The 24,207-nt window shown below is 32.1% G+C and overlaps 1 protein-coding gene across 4 annotated transcripts; it reads right to left on the reverse strand.

Annotated features, from left to right (window-relative positions):
* Positions 1-9,132: 9,132 nt before the first annotated feature.
* Positions 9,133-22,302, reverse strand: LOC117171680 (dolichol-phosphate mannosyltransferase subunit 3). 4 transcript variants are annotated; one of them, XM_033359200.1, is made up of 3 exons: positions 22,152-22,302; positions 11,722-11,958; positions 9,133-9,251 (listed from the first exon to the last, which is right to left on the reverse strand). In XM_033359200.1, exons 2-3 carry the CDS (start codon positions 11,956-11,958, stop codon positions 9,192-9,194), a joined length of 297 nt encoding a protein of 98 aa, XP_033215091.1. In that variant the 5' UTR covers positions 22,152-22,302; the 3' UTR covers positions 9,133-9,191. The 4 variants fall into 4 exon arrangements, with proteins under 4 accessions (XP_033215091.1, XP_033215089.1, XP_033215090.1 ...); XM_033359198.1 differs by lacking the exon at positions 22,152-22,302 and adding an exon at positions 21,177-21,489; XM_033359199.1 differs by lacking the exon at positions 22,152-22,302 and adding an exon at positions 21,181-21,488.
* Between the last annotated feature and the right edge of the window lie 1,905 nt (positions 22,303-24,207).

The following is a 24,207-nucleotide window of genomic DNA, read 5'->3' on the forward strand; positions in this document are numbered from 1 at the left end:
AGCTCTTCTTAATATTTTGACACCAAAATCATGTCGATACACCTTACCGACTGCGAGTAAAGCCACCCACGCTTTAACTTGACAGACTGTACATATATATATTTTAAATTGCATTTATATATTTGAGAATCTTTGATATACTATGAAATTGTTTCATGAAAAAATGTAATTTTTGGATTGTTTCCATTAAAATGTGTTCACTTTTAGAATTTTATATCTAAAATAACTGGCTAACAAACTTGACCTTCAGTTTAGGACACCAAAAGAGTGTACCAGAGGCCAATCTAATAGAATGATTTTTTTTAAGTTCTCGTGCTCACAGGCAGACAGGCGTACATACATGCATACATACATTTGACCAAAAGGGCGGGGGGTCCAATTTTTCGCAAACATAATACCTTCTTTGACGAGAATGTACAAATGATTTGGCATGAATAATTTTTGGATAGTTCTGTTTTTGGTTTTAATCGTAATAAAATAGCATTAAAAACATAAAAAATTTAATTTTTTGAAACCCCGCAAACGCGATGAAAAAGAAATTAAAAGACAAAAGTTGTGTTAAGAATGTGCCCACGCAGCGGGCAGATTTTTTTCACTGCTAATGATTTTTTTCATGATTAAAGCCAAAACTACACATCCTATCAAAAAGTGACCAATAACAAATTTGTAGATCTTTTTTGAATGCACAATTGTTGTTCTATTATCTGTTACCGTATTTTGCATAGATTGGCCGAAAAATGTAATTTTTGGATTTTTCATTATTTTGTATGCTGTCAAAATTTGAATATTTGATTTTTCAAGAAAATTCGAACAGTTGTTTTGATAATCTTGTCGGGTATTCAAAAAGCAACATTTTTCTTTTCTTGACCTTTTTCATATCGTGCGTTATTTGGCATAAAATGTTGAATTTCGTGTTTTTTGGAATTTTGTAAATGCTATAACTCTGGTAATTTTTGATTTTATGAAATAAGTCATTAGAATAAATTGTTCGATTTTTTGAATACAACGCATAACCGTACAGAGAATTTTGGAATTTCAAAAAAAGTGCTCTCAAAAATATTCAAAATGTGCCCACTTTTTGAATTTTTATCCAAAATGGCGGGCTAACGAACTTGATCTTTAGTTTAGAACACTAAATGAGTGTACCAAAGGCCAATCTAATAGAATTATTTTTTTTTTTATACTTTATCGTGTTCACAGACAGACAGACAGACAGACATACATACATACACACACATACAGACATATGCGTAAAAACCTATTTTTCGGATTCAGGGGTTCTCAACACTTGGACATTTGACCAAAACTGGGAGAGGGGGGGGAGGGTGCAAATTTCACACAAATCTAACACCTTCTCTGATAAGAATGTAAAAATGCAATACAAGAACTTTTAAACTAAAAAAGACTGCATTCAATAAAAAATAGTTCGACTTTATTATTTGTTTCTATTGATAATTCAGTTCGCATTTAAGGGGTAGAAAATTATTATTCTTGTTTAAAAATTTATCTATTTTGGTTGAAAATTAATTTTCTTGGTTGATAATTTAACTGTTTTGTTGAAAATTCGATTCTTAGAAAATATTTTTTTTAACTGGAAATTTAACTACATTATTTTTGATTGAAAATCGATGTTTTCTAGTGAATAATTTTTTTTGAAAATTGAACTAATGCGTTGACATTTTTTTGCTTTTACTTGAAAATTGACTGTTTTTAATTACAAAATTTTGGTTTTGGTTAAAAAATTTGGTTAACATTTAAGGAGACTGGGGTGGAAGTGCAAGTGTGAATGAAGGGAGCGGTAGAAAGTGCGAATTTAAAAGAAAAAATACAGAAATTGACGATAGTTGATTTTGAGGTTACGTTCGCTTCAGTGGGACACCCCTGCTGGAAGTAAATGGATAGAGTCTTTATCCGTTTGAATCATTTTCTACCTTTAAGATTGAAATGGAAAGAACTGATGTATCCATCTTGATCTCACGTCTATCCCTTCGATCATTTTCTATCTTTCTTTCAATCTACAATCACCTTTATTCTTTTGAATGCCAAACTTCCTATCCATGTCTATTCGCCACTTATCCACATGTATCCTTTTCTTTCCACTCCCAATCCCTGTTCTAGTGTTTCTTTCCAAATAAATCCTTCGATTATCCATGTCCACCTTTTTCTACCCGTTAGGCAATCCAAAATGTTGCCTTTCTTTTTCAATCGCTATCTTCTTATCTCATTGAATCTTTTTATATTTTTTGTAAAATCTAAGATAGCCTTATCTTCTTGAATCCCATTCTTTCTATCTAAATAAATGCACATCTCATTTACTTCTATTCTTTTCTATCCTTTAGGCAATCTTAGATTTCCTCTAACTTTTTTAATTGCTATTTTTCTATCCAATCGAATCCATTTTTATCTTTTCTGAAATATAAGATAGCCCTATCTTCGCGAAGCCCAGTCTTTCTATCTGAATGAATCCTCCACTTATCCACCTCTATCCTTTTCTATCCGTTGGGCAATAACAAATTTCTTTTATCTTTTTTATTCCCTTTTTCCTGTCCATGTGAATCCATTTCTATCTTTTCCGAAATGTAAGATAGCCCTATCTTCGTGAATCTCAGTCTTTCTATCTAAATGAATCCACAGCTTATCCACTTCTATCCTTTTCTATCCGTTGGGAAATCTTAAATTTCGCCTATCTTTTTTAATCCCTATTTCCCTGTCCAAGAGAATCCATTTCCATCTTTTCTGAAATATAAGATAGCCCTATCTTCTTGAACCCCAGTCTTTATATCTGAATAAATTCTCCACTTGTACACCTCTATCCTTTTCTTTTCCTTAGACAAACCAAAATTTCGTCTATATTTTTAAATCCCCATTTCCTTATCCAAGTGAATCCATTTCTATATTTTTTTTTAATATATAATAGCCCTATCTTCTTGAATCCCAGTTTTTCTATCAAATTGAATCCATTTCTATCTTTTTTTAAATATGAGATAGCCCTATCATCGTGAATCCTAGTCGTTCTATCCAAACGGATCCTTCGCTTATTCCCGTCTATCCTTAGTGAGGCGCACGCTAGTTGACGTACATCCATGACTTAGTACCGGCAGGTTCCCAGTAGATGGCTGACAGTAAACGTCAGACACAAGTGAAATCATTTGCACAGTCTATAACTGGAGGATCAGCAGATGCCTTTGCAGAGATCGAACTTCTATTAGAATGTCGTACACCTAGGAAATTTTGTTGTTAGGTATAAAAACAGTTGATGGTATAATACTATTTTTCAGGAGTTTGAAATTCGAAATATATTATTATTTTCGAAACGGATACGAATGCTACATTTGTGAATGGATTCAAATGAATAGAAATTAAAACGATGTATCGTTGATAGTGAGTAGCCTGGGATAGATTATGATAGGCATTTGTGAACAAAAAAGATAGAAAAAGAAAGGCCCATGGGACCACAAGGGATAAAGTCAGTGATAGAAAAAAATAGACGGTTGTGAATACCTTGGATAGAAAAACGATAGACAGTTGTGACTGTAAAGGATAGTCAGGGATACAAAGAGATAGATACACATTGTCAACAGAAATCAGTGTAAGAGGGAGAATTTTAGAGAAAGTTTTTAAAATTTTGGGGTGGATAGAAAGTGACAAGGTAGGTGGAGTTGAGGCTAACGCCAGTAAAACGGGTAGAGTAGCATGTCGGTTATGCAGAGTTAATAGCGTGATTTCGGAAGAAGGCAGAGCGATTTAGTGAGAATCAGAGATCGGAACCCTTAATTTGTAAAGAGTCCGGACCCGGACCCTTATTAATTGAAAAGGTTCGGTTCCGCACTCGAACCCTTAGAAATTTAAAGAGTACAGGTCCGGACCCGGACCCTTAGGGACCTTTTAATGCTGGGTCTAACCTAAAAGGTTCCTAGCATAACATTTTAAAAATTTACAAATTGGTGGGCGAACAAATGAGAGAGAATAAAGAGAAACACAAATTTGGGGTCGAAAATAAACAATCCTCAAATTTCACTCAAATTTTAACAATCTAATAATTTATAAAAGTCATAAGAAGGAGGGTTTTCGAGTGACAGAAACGAAATTTTGGATCTAAATAAAAAACTTGACTTTAAGTTTGAAAATTTTTAATAATTTGGTAGATTTTCATGAAAGTCAGTACGAGCGGGTTTTCGAGTCATAGAAAAATAATTTCCGGTTGAAATTCAAAAAATCCAAAATTTAACTCAAATTTGAAACATTTTCATTATTTGGGTCAAAATTAAAAAATTCCAAAATTTATCTCAAACGTTAGAAATATATAATTATTTGGCAGGTTTTCATGAAAGTTATAAAGAGAGGTTTTTTTTAGTATTAGAATACACCATTCCACGGCGTACGTTTTTACTTATTTCGCGAAATCTAAGGAAGATTCAATTTTGGTATTTACAGAGCTTTTAGAGGTTTGTAAGCTATCCATAAAAAAAATTAAAGAAAGTAAAAAGTGGGTTCTTAAAGAAATTTAGTTAAAAAAATTGTTTTTGAAAGATCTATGAATAATAAATTAAAAAATAAATAAATTACGAATAATTTAAAAGATATATACGTTAATAGAATGAAAAGAACAAAAGCTGGGAAAGTTAAAAAAAGGACCAAAATTTTCAATTACGTTTTTGAATTTTTTCATACTCATTTTTTTAATTACTAACTAGCTGAAATTCTTCAGAAGATTTGACATCAACTTGTTTCTTTGTCGCCCCTAACTTGTATTGTAAGGCTCAAAAATGCCTCTTTATGCATTTTATAAGAACCAATCATTTGAATAGAATCTTCAACATTTGAGAGAACTTTTCGATTTTTACATTCTCATCATTTATGATTGAGAAAGTATTAGAATTGTCCGAAATTTGACGCCACAGTTTTTCAACGGATCTCCACGTTTTGAGAGCCCCTGAATCCAAAAATAAAGTTTTTACGATGGCGCCTGTCTGTCTGCCCGTCCGTGAACACGGTAACTCGAAAAAATGAACGGATCAAATCCATCTTTGGCACACTTTTATAAACTCCTACAAGAAAGGACAAGTTCGTTAACCAGCCATTTTTGATAAAAATTCAAAAAGTGAGCGCTTTTTAAAAATTTTTGAGACCACTTTTTTTCTGAATTTGAAAATTTTATATACGGATGTTTATAGTATTAAAAAGGACAAACCATTTATTATTATGACTTTTTCCGATAAAAATAAAATTGTCAGAGTTATAATATTTAAAAAATTTTTTTAATCAACCGAAACTGTATCGCATGAATTACAATATATACCGTAATTCCTGCGCTATATATCGTAATTATCGCATTATAATAGCGCCAAATCGTGATATCGTACATTGAAAGTTTGTACATTATATAGCGCATAATTTTGCAATCTATCCTACTGAAAGTTCCTATATAGGATCCTATATAAGAACCTACATAGGATCCTATATAGAATTCTACATAGGATGTTATGTTTCACCTATAGGAAAGAACATAGGATTCTGTATAGGTGCCTGTATAGGACATTTCCTTATAAGGTACCTAATAGCGCCTAACTGATGGTACCAAACTAATGATACCTCATGGTATCTAATGGTACGTATGTCTCTAGGTGCTCCTGGAGGACCAAAAAAACTTCTGCGCAACCGTAAGTGCTATAAAATAGTACAGCGCATCTGGATATGGTCCCATGCAGAAACATATGCAGGATCCTATATAGGATCCTTTATAGGATCTTATGTCATTTCCTATAGGTGGCATCTGTTGGTGAAACACATAGGTTCCTATGTAGGAGCCTATATAGGATCCTATATAGGAATTTTCAGTAGGGTGCACTCAATGATTTGAGGGTAGATTTTAAAAGAAAAATGTGTTAATGAATTGAATGCGTATCCCTGCCGATGAAAAGGCACTGGAGAACGACACTGGGCCGCCAGTGCTGTTTGTGCTGATTTACAGCACCTAAACGGCACTAGGAAGTGATGGGACGCTCATATAATGGTCCTATTGTATTCGTGACGCACCGGACAAGCAGAGTTATTTATAGTACTTGGCCGCAACCAACCCAACTCCCCTTTTAGATTTTTCGTCAAATTATTAACACTTTTGTTTAATTAATGAATTTTCTCATTATACCCTACCGATAAGAATCTCAGAGTACCTTAATAGCAGGGAAAGTTCCACAGGAACCTTCGGAAAGTTTCAGGAACGTTCCCTGAGTGTAAAAGGTCCGCCACTTGGGAACGTTCCACTGGGGCCTGAGGGGAACCTTCCATTATTGTTATTTTTAACAACAATTATCTCGTAAATCGTAAACGAAAGGTAAAAATATCTCATTTTTTAGTTTTGAATACCATATATACTACCTTGCAATATGGTATCTACATCATAAACTGACATTAACGTCGACCTATCACTTACGGTTTATCGGACATTCATTCTGCAAGTTCGATTTAAATGATTTAGTCTCAGAGTTAGTCAGAGAGATTTGGATCCTTTTCAAGGTCCTTTTAAGAGTGATATGACAGTCATATAATGGTCCTTTTCTATTCGTTAGATACCGGGCGCGCAGAGTTATTTACACTGTTGGCCGTCGCTAACGAGAAATAGATACAGAGAATAGGTGACAGGTGCTCGATCTTTCTTGTGTGCCGCGAGTATCATTAAAGACTAGAGAGAATTAAAAAATCCACGCAAGGAAAAGGTTTTTTTCCCGCTTGCTAGCAAGAAAAAAGGGAAAGCCAAAACCACTTTCGTTTTTTTTTGGTTCCTCTTTTTTTATGTTTTTGTATCGATCTTTTTGCTTTGTACCTTTTTTCCTTCGCATGCCGACACGTTCTGACCATTGTATAACGTGCCCTTTCTGTTTTATACTCTATTTTGACATCTTGTTATTATGCTGTTTTTTTAAAATAAATTCAGTATTCAGGAGAATTTTCAAAGTACAAAAAGCATTGTTGATACGGCCCACTTCGCGAAACCTTTTTCTATTTATAATCACGGACGAGTCACAGTCCAAGAGTAGGGGGGCCAGCCTACAAACAAATAAAGTAACAAGAAAGACGATTCTTTTTCCCTTCTTTCAGTTAAGGGGAAGCCTCCTCACGCAGAATTAAATATTGTATTTTGTTTTAAAAATATTGTTTGTCTGAATCTAGGCAGCTCAGGATAATGGTAAAAGTAAAAGAATAAAATAAGGTGTTCAATCGTTCGTGACAACAAAGTAATTTATATTAAAAGTTCTATTACTCATGTTATTTTGCGCGACAAATTGATCCCTTTTGAGTTTTGATCTATTTCCTGAAGCTGGCACATCTATATCATATTCTACTGGTCCGTCACTCGGTGTAACTTCTGTTAACTTTTTATTTGATTTTTTTTTTAACTTTGAGAATAAGTCAAATAAGAATTCTTACATCGAGGAAAAAACTGCTGCAGACCAGTGGAATGTGTTGTTGTATCTCTTTAGTATGTATTTCTTACCTGAGAGTTCGTGCTGGCGGATTGTGCACATGTCCCGTACCGGTACTTTTGTTTGGAAACACATTTCCAACTTGGCAGCAGCCATAACGCTTTTATCAAAGAAAAACGAGTAATCGTTGGCTAAAAAAGCTCTACCTGATCGATTTGCAGCATTTGTCAAAACATTCAACATTTTAATTGTTCAATTTTTTTATTTTAATAATTGCATCATCTTCTTTATGTCGTAGGCATCTAGAGGATCCACTTTTAGCAGACTGCCGGCATTTGGGACGAAATTTATACCTGGAGTCCAAGTGCCTGGTTTATTTAGGCATTCAGAAGAATGCTCAGCTATTCTTTTAAAATCCTGACACGTTTCAGGCAAATAAAGGAAACCAACCATATATTATTAAAAAACACTGATTGGCTATGTAATATTTTATTTTAACATTCATCTAATTAATGAAATATAATTTTACAAAAGAATAAGAAAAATGATTTTATTTCATGTATTCAAAAAGCCCTTTATTTAGGTTCATGTTTACACAGGTTTTAAAGGCAGACACGTTATTTTTAGGTTGCAATTCAGTCACGCAAAGAAGTTAATCGACGGGCTCGACATTTAACATGCATCATTTGTACTCTGAACATATTTTTTTTGTAGAATTTAGTGAATATTACAACAAAAAATAGCCGTATTTATAATATTCCTTGTACAAGTTACAATTTGAAATAGAACAGAATAAATTCTACGAAAAAAGTGTCTACAAAATTCAAATGATGCATTTTAAATGGTTAATCCAGACATGCATTAAAAAATTATAACTAAAATTTCCTAAAAAATAAACAATGGTCTTTTAATTTAAGTTAGATAATATCTTATTATTCTCATATAAACAGAAATTTCAAAAAGAAAGAACTATGTATAAACTAAAAAATAAATAAAATAAAAAACATTGTATTTTTCATTTGCAATTTGGTCACACAACAAAGTTAACGGTTAAATTTTCGGAATTTGATTAATACGAATAACATCTGTATTATTTTGAATTGCAAGAAATATTACTGCTAAATCATAATACGTAATAGTAAACAAAAATAATACATAAGTACAGAAGATGTAGTAAATATAATGATAGTTTAAACAAATAAAGAGTGGATATAATTATGCAACAATAATTATTAACATACATGATAAATTAATTATTTAATTATTTAACTAATACAGAATATTAGTTAAATAATTATTTGATTACATTTTTCTTTGTTATTGGTCATGAATAATAATTATATAATTATAGAAGGCAAATAAAAAAATTTTTACCTTCAAAACCTGTAAAAGCATGAACTCAAATTAATAGACTTGTTAAATATATTACATAAAATTATTATTATTAGTTTTTAAAAGTATACTTAATTAATTAGATGAACATGAAAATAAAATTTTAAATAGCCATTTACTGTGTTTTAATACTCTATGGTTGGTTTCCTTTAAATGTCTAAAACGTGTCAGGCTTTCATATAAGCAGCTGAGTATGCTTCTGAATGCCGAAATAAACCAGGCACTCGGACTCCAGGTATAGATTTCATCCCAAATTCTTCTGAACGCCAGCAGTCGGCTGAATGCCTGAATCTTCTGAATGCCTAAGACATTTACATTGCACAGACTAAAAGTGTATACTGATGATTGGATTATACATTGTCTTTTAAGCTTAGATTATTTTTCCTTGAATTTTATACCTTTGCTGATTAAATCCGACTTTGCACCTTCTATTTGCTGAAAATTAAAATGAGAATATTAAACACTGCAGCAGAGTTAAATTGAAGGTTTTAAACATTCCTCGTATTTTAACCAAATTTAAAATACAGGGTGTTTAAAAAGCCCCGGGACGGTTGGATATTTCCTCAGGTAAAATATTTTTCCAAAAAGTGAAAGTCATTCCTGAGGTAAATTTCAAGGAGGAATTCAATGGTGACCTTCATTTTGACCTTGAAGTTGACCTTAATGGCTTTTTGAAGGTCAACTTTGTTTTTTTAAACGGAAACCCCCTTTTTTACCTCAACAATTGATAGAGCGGAAAATTCTACGTTCAGATACGTACCCAAGTCATAGGTCAATTGTAACGTTCAAGGTCAGTTAGAGTTTATTTGAAATTAACTAAGTTTTCCAAGAGGCCAGTGTAATTTCTGAAGTAAATTTCAAGGAGGAATTCAATGGTGACCTTCATTTTGATCTTGAAGTTGACCTTCATGGCTTTTTAAAGGTCAACTTTTTTTTTTTAATGGAAAACCCCTTTTTTACATCTTCAATCGATAGAGGGGAAAAATCTACGTTCAGATACGTGCTTAAGTCATAGGTTATTTGTAACGTTCAAGGTCAGTTAGAGTTTATTTGAAATTAACTAAGTTTTCCAAGAGGTCAGTGAAATTCCTGAAGTAAATTTCAAGGACGAATTCAATGATGACCTTCATTTTGACCTTGAAGTTGACCTTCATGGCTTATTGAAGGTCAACTTTTTTTTTTAATGGAAACCCCCTTTTTTATATCTTCAATCGATAGAGCGGAAAAATCTAAGTTCAGGTACGTGCTTAAGTCATAGGTTAATTGTAACGTTCACGGTCAGTTAGAGATTATTTGAAATTAACTAAGTTTTCCAAGAGGCCAGTGTAATTCCTGAAGTAAATTTCAAGGAGGAATTCAATGGTGACCTTCATTTTGACCTTGAAGTTGACCTTCATGGCTTTTTGAAGGTCAACTTTATTTTTTTTTTAATAGAAACCCCCTTTTTTACATCTTCAATCGATAGAGTGGAAAAATCTACGTTCAGGTACGTGCTTAAGTCATAGGTTAATTGTAACGTTCAAGGTCGGTTAGAGGTTATTTGAAATTAACAAAGTTTTCCAAGGGGGCAGTGTAATTCCTGAAGTAAATTTCAACGAGAAATTCATTGGTGAGCTCTGTATTGATCTTGGTTACAGCGTTTTGAATATTGCAAAATCATAAGGAAATTTTTCATTAAAAGTTCCAGGTGTTCCCGTGAGAGTTCTGTTCCTCCCCGAAGAGTTATACAGTCCTATACCGTTTTTCGATACCTAAGTCAATACCTAAGTCGATACCATGAGTGCTATACCGCTTTCCATACGAAAATTACGAATTTTAACTAAATTTACGTATTACGAGTACATACTTACTATCTTTCGCTAAAAGATTACTATGGACATAGCCCAAGCATTTGTTGAAAATGCACACCTTAGTTTACGTCGAGCTAGTGATGAGCGTGACGTTGCTCCTGAGACAGTGCGAAATATTTTAAAAAGCATTAATTTCCATCCTTACAAAGTTCATCTGGTTCAAAAGCTCAATGAAGACGATCCTGACCGTCGGGTTGAATTTTGTGAAATTATGATGGACAGAATTGATAGAGATCCTCTTTTCTTGTACAATACAGTATTTTCAGATGAATCTACTTTCACTTTACAAGGTGAAGTTAACAGGCAAAATTGTAGATATTGGTCCGACACAAATCCTGATTGTATTTTGGAGAGTCAAGAAGCTCAAGGTTTTCAGTTCGAACATCTTCACTGAAGCGTGAGAGACAAGGGCTCACGCTAATCAAGCACCCCGAAACGTGAGAGGCAAGAGACTCACGCTAATCAAGCACCCCAAAGGGAACAGAATTTACTAAGTCCACGTCATTGTTCCTGGGTAATGCTAAACATAAACGTAAACTGCGTACCTGAATATAGAATTTTGTGCTCTATCGATTGCAGATGTAAAAAGGGGGTTTCCATTTAAAAAAACAAATTTTACATTCAAAGAGCCATGAAGGTCATCTTCAAGGTCAAAATGAAGGTCACCATTGAATTCCTCGTTGAAATTTACTTCAGGAATTACACTGACCTCTTGGAAAACTTTGTTAATTTCAAATAACCTCTAACTGACCTTGAACGTTACAATTGACCTACGACTTGGGTACGTACCTGAACGTAGAATTTGAAATAACTTTCTGGAGAAAATTGACGTAATTGATTAACCCTCTACTCGTGAATACTGGCGTTCCGGGCACAAATTGGGGCCGAGACATATTCTTTTTCATTTCTCCAGAAAATTATTTCACCAGTAATCGGCGATATCTGATATCAGAAATTAACAGATTTCAAATAGTGCAATGGTGGATGGAATTGAACATAAACACTTCCGTTATATATTTTAAATGGAAGAAAGGTTATTTTTTAGCAATGCATACCTTTCTCAGTTCAAGAGCAGCACTTTCACAGTTGTTAAATGTGAATACCCTATAAAATACTGCAGACGCTGCATATAGCAAAAGACTACCCAGGCACAAAGAACAAAACCGTAATATAAGCATAATTGGTAAGCTTGGAATGAAAGCAGGATTTATTTTAATGACAATTCCCCATAAAAGTAGCAAGGAAGTAAGAACTGCGAAAGTTGCTGATATCCAATTCATCGAATTTAGCATCTGAAAACAGAAAACGAGAAATAATCTTGATCATTTCTGTCAATAAATACATTTTAAGGGAATGTGATACTCAGAAAATTGTCGATTTTATCAGTTTTAGGTTTACCACGGCTATTTTTCTAGAATAATAAATATTTTGTCTTAAATTTTGGGAAATGATTGCGAACATGCTAACGGTCGTCCCCACACACTTTTTTGTAGGTTAATTCAAAAAAGTTTTAATTTAGCAAAATTTGATTAATTTGTATAGCGCTTAGGAATTAGTATCAATTTTTTCAGTGTTAGATTCCCCGGCTTTTATCCTAGGATAAGAAATATTTTGTCTTCAAAATCTGGGAAATGATAGCGAACATGCTAACGGACGTCCCCGCACTTTTTTGTTTTTTTTTTAATCAAAAAAATTTTTATACTGCTAACAACGTGCGTGTATATTTCGAAATTATGTGTTACAATTCACCCGAACGTTACTTCCAAACTACACAATATTTTTAGCCGAAAACTTTGGACTTACGAATAAACATAGTAACTAATCTCCCGGAACTAACCTTGTTTGCAGGCAATGAAAAAAGTTTATTTCATTAATAATTTCCAAATTATCGGAAAGGCAGAGATGAAAAACAACGTCACCTAAAAATAATGCAGGCCTAAAATTTTTATTTAGCACAATAAATGACCAAAAATTAAATTTTTATTTTAGAGAAATTTGTGGAATGAATTTTCATTTTTTTAATGTAATAAAAATTTTTAATTCTACAATTTAAGCAGCTTTGACTTTGAAACCTTCAATGTAGTTTAAAGTAACATCATGGAAAATTATTTTTATTTAACAGCACTAATGCCATTTCAATTCCTTTGAATTTTAAATTATCAGTTTTTAAAGTTATTAATTTTGTCTATCTTCGAAATTTTACTTTGAAATAATTTAATTTACAGATTCTCAATTTGAAAAAAAATCTTGAATTTTGAATGAATTGAATATTGAATGGGACTAGAGGCATTCTTGTAAATTTGATTTTCAAACTGATTTTTAACTACTTAGAGTGTGACGATAAATACTGCTACTGAAGTAAATTAATTATTAAAAGATATTGTTTATAACTTTTTCCTCCTGAAGTAATGCTACATATTCGTAATGCCAACACTTTATAATACATTATGGATTTCTTTTTATTCATGATTGTAGGTATAAATACATTGTTTAAAAATTTTTTATTCTTTATAACAATTGTCTTCTGAAGTGATGTTCCACTACGATAATGCATCAGTTTTCTAATTTTAACCAAATTTTTATCCAAGATATTATACACCTAGATGCGGCAAGTGGCGGCGCAATGGAGATAGAATTATTAGTAGGTCAGGATAAATGAAAACGGCGCTGTCGGCGAACATCTTAAACCAACCCCGCTGTGCGTCTCTACCCGCACAAGTATCCATCCCCTCTTAACAGTTGTCGTGAGTAAAATGAGCGAAAGAGGCGCTATCGCCAAATTTATTTTCAGTCGATAATTAAGCTGCCTGAAAATATTCATGACATTGGAGCAATTAGAACTATGCGTTACCCGACGATCAAGAAAAATAACAATAAACTAACATTAACTAATAAAAAATTCAAAATTTTGTAACTCCAAACGATTTACATATATGAAATTTTATATTTAATAAAAATGAAATTGTCCTTCAATTTTCAGCACTTGAAATTGATATGATTTGATTAGCAAAATTTTCATTAAAGAAAGTTGCAACTATTAAGCCTTTATATTTAAAATGAAAGAATTGCAGAATTGTACAATTGTTCAATTTTCAACACTCTAATATTGTTAATTTCAGGCCCTTCAAATTGTGAAGCTGATTTTTTTTGTTATTTTATGCTCCTATTACTCGGCGAACTTTTGAAAAAAATATTTTAAATTATTTTGTTCTCACTTAATTTTTTTCTTTTAAGTATTCTCTACAAATCTCTCTGGATACGTTTTTGCTTATCTTTCATTAAGGAATTATACAATCATTAATTTTACAAACAATATATTTATGAAATACATTTTTGTAAATAAAAACATACCAAAAACATTTCTACAGAGTTCATCAAGGAATAGAATAAGCCGTATATTAGAATTTCACAAGTTTTACTTGAACAGACAGAAGAAACATATGTAAGTCTCTAAATAACTGAATAATTTTAAACTGAAATATTTATTCGAAAGTTCACCTAGCGCAATCTTCTAAAATTAGTTACAATTAATAATAGAAATATTTTTCTCAATCTTAAAAATCATTTTTAAACTTGAGATAACTACTAAATAGTGTAAGACCTGAAGTTGAAATTTATTTTCAATTTAAACAATATGAACATGTATCAGTACATGCATAGTTTTTAATATGTTATAGATTAATATTGTATCTAAAATACCAAAATGCTCAGTTCGAGGCTCAGTTTCATGGATGTTAATTTCAACTTTAAATGTTTCAATTTTTAATGTGTTCATTTTTTAATGACACGACTATGCGTAAAGAAATTTCGGCACGCATTTCAGGACAAAGGGGCTCTATATACCGACATTTTGGTACGATTAGCTGGATATTTTCGGTATATGGGGTAAAATTCGCCAAGTGTACCCGCCTAAAACTTTCTTGTCCTCGATCTTGTTTAAACTCCACTAATGCATGGGAGGAATTAGGGGCTATAAAATGGGTCTCAAGTGCACAGGTACCACGCATCGATTAGCTGAATCGCGGCGTACTGTAGTCATATTTGATATTTCCAGTTTCACTTTTATTGAAGCTCATCAGTACTACGTAAATTCCTATTAGTAGCAGACTGGAACGTATTGAAAAATTTGAATTTACATATATATGTACAGTAATTGAATATTCCTATATTTACACTACAAACTGCATTCGCCTTGAGAGTTTCGACATAGTGATCCTTGCAGAAAAGTAATAAATGATAATGAGTATTCACAATTTGGGGTGCTTTTTGGTGTGAGTCCCCTCGCCTCTCACAATTTGGGGTGCTTTTTGTTGTGAGTCCCTTAGCCTCTAACAATAAGGTTATGGACAATTGATTCCATTATTGCATTTCACAGGCGCTTCCCTTTGTTCATTTCTTCACTACTTTCGGCTTGGGAAAAATATCATGTTTTAATGATGATGAATACCTTCTCACAATGAGAGTTGATTTTGAAGCGGGTATAAAAGCATGGTACTTTTGGGTGTCAGGGATTGTCTTTGGAGAAGCGAATCGAATTTTGAGTTGTTCAACTGTGGTAGCGTGATTTCCTTTTGGAACTGAAAAAGACTGCAGTTTCAGGCAAGTTCTTCTTTGCCCATTGATAGAGAGCGTCAGCAGTCAATATCTAATCTCTAGATGATGCTTGGTGACTTGTGCGCGCATCAAGTCTTTTCAAACTGCTACCGATACTATCGCATGGTCCTTTCCCATGTGCAGTTGCTAGTAAGTGCCACTCCGCTGGAATACCGAAGTCTGTTTCATGGTTTAGCAGATTCATGAAATTATATTTGTTCTTAAAATGTTGTGCTGCTCCATCGGTGAAGTAAAAGATTTTTCTAGCTTCGAAATTTGTTTTCAAGCAGTTTGTTATTATTTTTTGGAACTCATAAACACCAATCCTTTCATGATTCAAATTGTCTGATAGAATTGCAACACTTTATGCTTCAGCTTTTTGCCTTCTTTGTAGTAAATGACAGTGGTAAATATAGTCACCTGATCGTTGTTCCAATTAAATGCTTGTGCTGCATTTTGAACTATAAATGCATAGTTTTTATCAAAGTCGCACAGAATAAGAAATTCTCCTTCTGTAAGGCTATTCTTAAGCTGCTTAAGAAATTATGATTGTTCCTTGTCTATAAAAGAATGAGGTTTCAGTTTAAAGAGGCACTCGCAAAGTTCTTCAGCAAAATCTTCTGCATCTGTTATCTCTGTACGTAAGGTACTTCTATCAGTTTGTTGCCAACATTGATATTCTATTCTCTCAATACACTGATCTGCAAGAACTGATTTTAAAAAGTCTTTCAGACCATCTGATCCAGGAAATTTTGTGCATTTGTCAAGAAAGCATTCTGGATTGGGAATGCTACATGCGATCTTCTTAAAAGCGTTATGATAAGTTACAATGGGGTAAGCAGTCTCACGAATTAGTTCTTGTATGTTCACTTCATCTAGCATCAAGTTCACATTTTCGTGGTGAACACACACGCAAACATTATGAGTTCCATTGGCTCCAGCAAGTACGCAATTTCGAGGTCTAAGCTGTAAGAATTTTGAAAAGCTTATTTTAATTTCAGGATACTTGCATTTAAAATTTGCACATCATTCAGACAGATTGCAAAAAAGCAATCTTTTTTGGACCTGTTCGCGGGATCCATCATCTTTTTTAATGGAAACAAAATCCTTCATGCCAGGCATCATAGTCTATTCTCGTCATCAGTGTGGAATTCTCTAACCAAAGATTCAGTTTCAAAGGCCAAATGTCTACCTCTTTTAGGGTTCGAGGAGGTCAAAATTCCACTTTTAGCAACCAATTTCTTGGATTTTCTAGTCTGACATTCAGAGGCTCCAAATTCTTTTGCCAATCTCCCTCGACCCCAAGACTTTGGTGCCAGCGTTAAAAGTAACACTTTTTCTCAATTGCTAGAAGAATTTTTGAATTTCTCTTTAATTTCATCGGAAACGTCTACTGCTGATTGATGCTGCTCATTGTCACACTCTTCTTTTCTTATTGGAAAGTTCTTTGTTAAAGAAGGAGGAAAAATTTGATAATTCTCAAGATCTTCGGCTAATGTTAGTTCGTCAACATCCACTTCAGATAATGTATCCATCTGGATAATAGGAGACGAATTGTCGTTTTTATAGAGGCTTCTTCAATATTGAACTGTAGATCAACTTCAGCATTTAAAGGAGACATTAAGGAAAGAGCAACCATTTCCTTTCTACACGATCCACACATTTTTGCATGGACTGTAATGTTGGGGTACTACAAAAATACGTGTTTCATCCCAAAGGTAGAGAAACCAAGTGTTATATTTGTCAGGAATATGTATAATTTTACCTACTCTATTGAGAATACACATTAAAAAAGAGCCAAGAACAGAGACAAGATAGCGTTATTAATTAATGGATCATTACGGACACTACAGTAAATCTGGCGTCGCGGTTCAGCTAATTAGTGCCTGGTATCCGTGCGGTTGATACCCACTTCACGGACACTAATCCCTCCCATCCCATTTTCTACCTAGGGAAATTTTGAAGACAAAAAATTAAGCGTTCTTTTGAAATGATTTTTAAAAAAATAAAAAGGGTCGAACTTGGAGAAAAACTCAAAAAAAATTAAAGTTGAAAAATCAAGGTCAAATAACTTTTTTATAATGAAACATTTATTTTTATTGCAAAGATCATGAAAAACCCTTTGAACCCCCCTGGTACAAAAATTAAATCGGACAACTTTAGTAGAAGTAATGAATTATTGAACATAAGCAGGTGGGGTGAAACGTCAGAAACTTCGGCCCCCGTATCTTGGCCACCCGTTATACAAGATCGGCCACCTTTACAGAATCAAAAGAGATCCACTAACACTACAATTTAGCAGAGTTTCAACAAGATCGGGGACAACAAAATTTTAGGCCGGTACACTTGGCGAATTTTGCCCCATATGTAGTAGAATGTTGATACCTCGAATTTTTGAAGCTTCATTGTCAATTTTCCACATTTGATTTGACCTAAATTTAAACTTTCGAAATTAAACAAAAATTTGTATCTTTTCTTTGAAGCCCTACTCTAAAATTTGTATTCTTCTCTTTGGCAATATGAAATTCATTAATATGTTTAGTTTTGCAATGCTTATTATTCTTTTAATTTTTCTTTTGTAACGTTCAGAGGGTGTAAAATTTGAAGCCTTTACGTCTTTCTTACAATCATTTATTTAATATATTTGGCTAATTAATAGCTAAATGTATATTCATTTATAGCGACCAGAAAACCCATTTTAGTAACAATTTAAATTAAAGTTAAGTTATAAATTTTAAACTAATGTGACAGAAAATTTTTTTCTCAATTCATATTGACTTATTATACCTTACTATAATACCTTTTTATACAAGATAACAATTTTCTTCTGAATTTATAAAAATTAAAAGGATTTTAGGTAGATATGATGGTTTAAAAAAATAGAAAATATTTAATGAAAAACAAAAAAAAAATCATTGGGATCTAACAAGAGCATCAGAAGTTTTTTTCAAACCATCCAGATACAAATGATTTTTAAGATTTTCAAAGCAGACACCAAAAATACATTTCTGAGACGTCAGGATTTATACGTTTCGCGACATTCTGCGTCCAATGAAATATACTTTGAAGAGGCCATTTTTTGACTCCCCAGTGGGCACCGGTACATCCTAAAGACGTCCTTAGAATGTACCTCTGTCATATGATTTGACATCTTTAAGACATCCTTTGGATCTTTTCATGTCTTTAAAAGGTCCTCAGGACGTCCTTAAGACGTCCGACAAAAGACGTATATAGGACAAGTTTAGGACTTGTGTGCCCACTGGGTCCTCATATGTACAGCCCCCCCCCCTCCCTCTAAAAGTTTTCCTACATTATGTGGACGCAAGTCTAACATAGGCACAACGCTCGTCGTCCCCCATCGCCAGGGTTGTGTACGTAGTATATATCTTAGGTAAATTACATGAGGTTTTTGACGTAATTTACGTGCGTACATTACGTCCACAGTTTTGTACAAAACGTATACAACCCCCTGCAACGACTGTATTTCAGCGTTTGTTCACTAGTATGGCCAAGTGAAGCGAGGAGTGCAGATGGTGCTGGCACCCTTTCCAGCCTGTTTAAACATGGCGAGCATAGGCAAAATTAGTTGGAAATTAATTTTATTGATATTATTTGTAATTACAATCGATATTATGTATCACATAATTTAAATTTCATATATTTTTAAATATTAGACTAATTTTAATTGAAAAAATCGTTAAAATTTTTTTTTCTAGCTGCGGCAAATATGAAAGGTTTCAATCGTAACATTGTGGAAATTAATTGGTATTATTTTTCAACTCAAGAAACAAAATTTAATAAATAATTATACTAAATTTTATTATTGACTTCCAAATTTTCCTATAAAAATTATATAAAGTATTTTTGAAAAAAAAAATAAGTTTAAAAAAAGGATGGAGACAAACAATATATTTTTTTGTTACATATAGTTACAAACAAATAGTGTGAAACTGATAACATAATTTTTAATAATAATATTGTGAAATTATATTTCATAAACAAAACTACTGTCATGCACTATAAAATTTAATTAGAAATTAAAGTTAAATAATAGATATTCTAATTTTAAATTACGGTAAGGAATTGATTTCATGTATAAGAAAGTTTAAATAAGAGCAATGTCATATGCTGGTACAAATAAGCAATTTATTAACGACTGTAACCCTAAAACAATAACAAATGATTAATTTGAATAAACTGCGTAAACTACAATAAATGTATTTACACTGCGTAAAACTTTAGGCCAATTAAACCTCAGCAACTCGGCTAAGTTTTTTTTTAAATATAATTTCGCCTTTTAGCTTAAATTTTTCTTTCTTTAGCGAACTTTATTATTTTAAGCGATAAATGGTTTTTGATAACGTAGACAAGAACGTCACAGCTGCGTTCGTCACATGAATATTCAAATGTTTTATTTTAAATAAGCTCGTTAATTATAAGGTCGAAATAGTTATTCAAATAGCTATACTCTTTAATTAACATTATCTAATGATGAATCATTAAAAATAATAGTTACATTTTTTTAAATCTAGAAGATATATTTTTTAGTTTTTATATGTCCTGGAAAGAATTTTCTCGTAAATAAAGCTATCGTTCAATTTTAAGATAATATTTCCAATATTTTCTATTAAAATACATAGTTCTTATCTAAGTTTTTATACTTCTACAATACTTTTTTAATAAAGATATCATTACCATTTAAGATCAAATGTTCGATATTATGTATTAAAATACATTGTTCTTATTCAATTGTTGATATTTCTACGATAATTTTTATTAAATTACGTTCTTCTCATTTGATTTTTAATATTTGTACGAAAGAATATTTTAAATAAAGGTATAGTTTCATTTTGAGTACATCTTCGATATTTTTTATTAAAACACATAGTTCTCATATAATTGCTTATATTTCGTCGAGAGAATTTTAAAAATAAAGGTATGGTTTCATTTCAAGACAAAATGTTCGACATTTCTATTAAAATACATAGTTCTTATGTCATTTTATATATTACTACAAAAGAATTTTTTAAATAGAGGTCTCGCTCCAGTTGAAGATAAAATGTCCGATATTTTTTATTAAATTACATAGTTCTCGTTTAATTGTTTTTATTTCTAATTCTATTAAAGAAGTTTCAGTTTAGGATAAAAGATATACATGACAAGTTCTTCATTATTTTTTTTTAAATTAAACTATTATTTTAATTAATAAATCCTTTCTCAATTTAATTATGTAATTTATTTTTACGCTTTATCAAGACAAAAACAACCGGTGCGACCGGCACTGCAATGCGGTATCACTTATATTTTATACCTCATAAAGAGTTCAAACAAAAATATGTGAACATTAATTTCCAATTGTTATATAAACAGCAATATTATTGTTACCTTACAATTAAACAACAATCAATCATTTTAAATATAAATATTGTATATCGAGGCGTCCTAACGGTAGGGTGCCAACGCACGCGACACGACTTGACGGTACTTAATCAAAAATAAAAGCAATAAAAAACTAACCGAGAATTTAGCGCTAGAAAGTTTTGCTCGCGTAATTGAGCAAGATGAGGCTAGAAGTTGGCCAAAACTAAAAGGTGCTCACTCGTTTTATCAATTCATGAAAGTTCTATCTCGGGCGAGCAAAGCATGAAGGTTGCCACTTCTCGCGTTTAGATTATAAGTGAGAAGTGGCACCTTCATTCTTTACTCGCCCGAGATAGGACTTTAATGTTTTGATGGAGCGAGCGAGCATCTTCTAGTTTTGGCCAACTTCTAGCTCCATCTTGTCCAATTTCGCGATCTAAAACTTTCTAGTTCTTACTTCTTGGTTAGCTTTTTATTGTTTATATTTTTGGTTAAATATCATTTGGTAGATCGGGTGCGTTGGCATCCTATCGTTAGGACGTCTCGATATTTATACTTGCCACTCCCAGAACAGTGACTCCATCATCTGCAAACGTTTTTCGCTCCCACAAAATATCTTCTTTTTTTTTTAATTTCTCTTGCACATGCCATGCCTAGGTTTTATTACAAAATTTTCCCTTGGGATGGCTTTTTCCAAGCTTTTAGATTTTCTTCATCTTTTGGCACGTAAAAGAAATAAAATTTTAATTGCGAAAATCATCGATCAAATTAATTTTCCACTATAATGCTTTCTATTTTTGTCATATAAACATAGGCTGGAAAGAGTCCCAGCGCCATTTGCACTCCGCTCTTTACTTAATCGTAGTAGTGAACTAACGTCGATGCAGGGGGCTGAACGTAATATACGTTTTCAATATGGTGTCGACATATTTACATTTCGTTCCACAACCTTAAAATAGCACCGATAGCGATAGGCGCTATTATATTGCATGCATGCAACTTAAAGTGAATGAAAAACAAAGTTATTATTCTACAACTTCGACAATTAATAGAGGCGGCAGACCAAGAAATCCATGTTGGGAAACATTATCCTTCCTTTTAAAAAAAGAAAATGGTATTATTTTCGGGAATATTCTTCGAATTGTCATCTCAAGTGTTAAATTCTTTGCACACATTCCTGTAGAAAAAGTGATTATAAACAGAAGTTAGTAAATCATCAGTGACATCAATATTATAATAATATCAGCTAGAATTTACAGGTTAAGATTTCAAAATATTCAAAAAATTGTAAATATAATTTGTATGAATAAATATTACATTTTTATGCATAAATATGATACCGCCAACACAAGCTAGAAGAACATGGAATAAACATTAATTTATAAATAGTGGACTTTTTCGAGTCTCGAGTTCAGGAGTTTAAATCACAGAAACTATATTACATTCTCTTTATACAAAGAAAATTTAAAATAAGGAAGATTGTATAAATTATTAAAGAAAATAATAAAATATTTAATCTTTAATAACATACCTGCGACCCAAAAGGTGTTTGTATCGAATGTTGCGTAATAAATTATTACAAAATAAACATTCGGCTGCAAACTGATTTATTTTTGTTTAAGATCATTTTATAAAACAAAATGTAATGATCAGGAACAGTGCTACAGATTTTAGGTCTTCAGGTACACACAAGCATAATTTTTAAAAGTGAGGTTATATTATGCTCTATCCGAGGCCACCATCTTTATTACGTTTTTTGCAGGATTTTTTACGTATAATACGTCAGAAACCTCAAGTGACGCGTCGCTGCACAACCCTGCCACCAGCAAGGCGTTACGTATTTATGAACATTAAATTATTAAATCCACAAGACTTAACTATTTTTAATAGTTTACCAAGACGATATTGTAAAAAATCGAAATATCTCTATGAATTGTTAAGTTATAAATATGTACATATTATAAACTATATGTATCAAGAAAATGATATTGCATTTTTTCCTGAATATTGCTCATTTTTCTACTTAAAGCAAAAAGCCGTAAAAATTAAAACTGAAATGATTTAAGAAAAATTATAAAGCTAAATTAGTGATTTAGGGAAATAATTAGATATATTTTATGAAATATTCTTCCAATATCGAATATAATTAATTATAATATCTCTAGCTTTAAGACGTTAAAAATCAAAACATTCAAAATTGAACCATTTTAAATAAGACTGACTCAAAATTATCGTATGGTCTAAGTCAAATAATTTTAATTTCAAAACTTTTAAAAATGGAGAGTATAATTTCAAAATAAAATTTTTCTTTGAAAATCTAAGTTATATTAAAAAGTTACAAACAAAATAATGCTGCGTTGTTTTTGTTTTAGAAATAGAGGACAATAAATAACAATATTAGAATATCAAATATCAATATCACGTCATTAACAATCAATTAATAAAGAAATATTAATCAAAGATAAACAAAATCTCATTTAATTTCAACTGTAAATATTTGTGAAAATATAAGAAAAATATTTGTTTTGAATCTCGCTTGAATTAAAGAAACCGTTTAACATAATTCCTTTATTCAACCAAAAGAAGCTTCCAAATGATGAAAATCATCTCCAATCAAAGAAAAATCTCTATTCGAACAAAAAACCATAGGGCCATGGCTACGGGTACCGAAATTTTGGTACAAACACGAGGATTTTTTCGATACAAATGGAGCTGGAAAAGGTTCTATTTGTACCAAAATTTCTGTACAATTGATCTGATATTTTCGGTACTTGTACACTTCCATCAAGTAAACTTTTCTTATTAAGAGCCAATGAATATATTTCTTTAATTCAAAGACATTTTCTTAGAATTGAAGAATATTTTTCTGAATTTTCATTACGAAATGTTTTTTTTAAAAACTTTTTATTGTTTGAGCGTAATATTTGATGCAATATACATCTTTGCTGATAGCTTGCAAAATTTGGTGCAATTTCAGAATAGGGGCGTCACCTGTTTTTTGGCTGGAAAAATTGTATTTTTCTGTAAAAAACTATTAGAATTTTTAACTGAACGACAAATGAAGCGACAGACGGCCAGAAACACTCCTTTCACAGGTGACAAAAATAATTTTATCAAAATCCAACCCTTTTCCAACGTTTCGCGGAGGCGGTAAGGCACTCCTATGACTAGTAAGAAGAATAATGTTGGTCAAATCACTACCCATTTCCAACTTCTCGTTAAATATGCTCATTGCGATATATCGTGAGAGCCCTACCGATAGAAATCTCTGAATATATTCTAAAGATTCTCTAGGGTCAGAGAAGCTCAGAGAAATTCTCCGCAGGCACTCAGGTAGATATGTTTAAAGGTCCAGGTAGCTCTTTTAAATGTTTTAAAGGCTTTAAAATGTCCTTTCCGAAATTAAAATAGAAATACAATCATAAATAACAAGCAGAGAGGCTGAAATTGAAATAAGAATTCGACTATAAATAACAAGCAGAAAGGCTACAGTCTGTCAAGTTAAAGCGTGGGTGGCTTTACTCGCAGTCGGTAAGGTGTATCGACATGATTTTGGTGTCAAAATATCAAGAAGAGCTCCCTCTTTC

This window comes from Belonocnema kinseyi, chromosome 4 (genome assembly GCF_010883055.1).
Source record: "Belonocnema kinseyi isolate 2016_QV_RU_SX_M_011 chromosome 4, B_treatae_v1, whole genome shotgun sequence".
Lineage (NCBI taxonomy): Eukaryota > Metazoa > Arthropoda > Insecta > Hymenoptera > Cynipidae > Belonocnema > Belonocnema kinseyi.

Excerpts from the sequence above, each read along its gene's own strand:
- LOC117171680 (XM_033359197.1), bottom strand. The coding sequence starts at position 18,692 with ATGTACGCACGTAAATTACGTCAAAAACCTCAT. Across the intron at positions 11,959-18,659 it reads AATTACGTCAAAAACCTCAT|ATGCTAAATTCGATGAATTG; the intron begins GTAATTTACCTA and ends TTCTGTTTTCAG. Across the intron at positions 9,252-11,721 it reads CTGCTCTTGAACTGAGAAAG|CAAATAGAAGGTGCAAAGTC; the intron begins GTATGCATTGCT and ends TTTAATTTTCAG.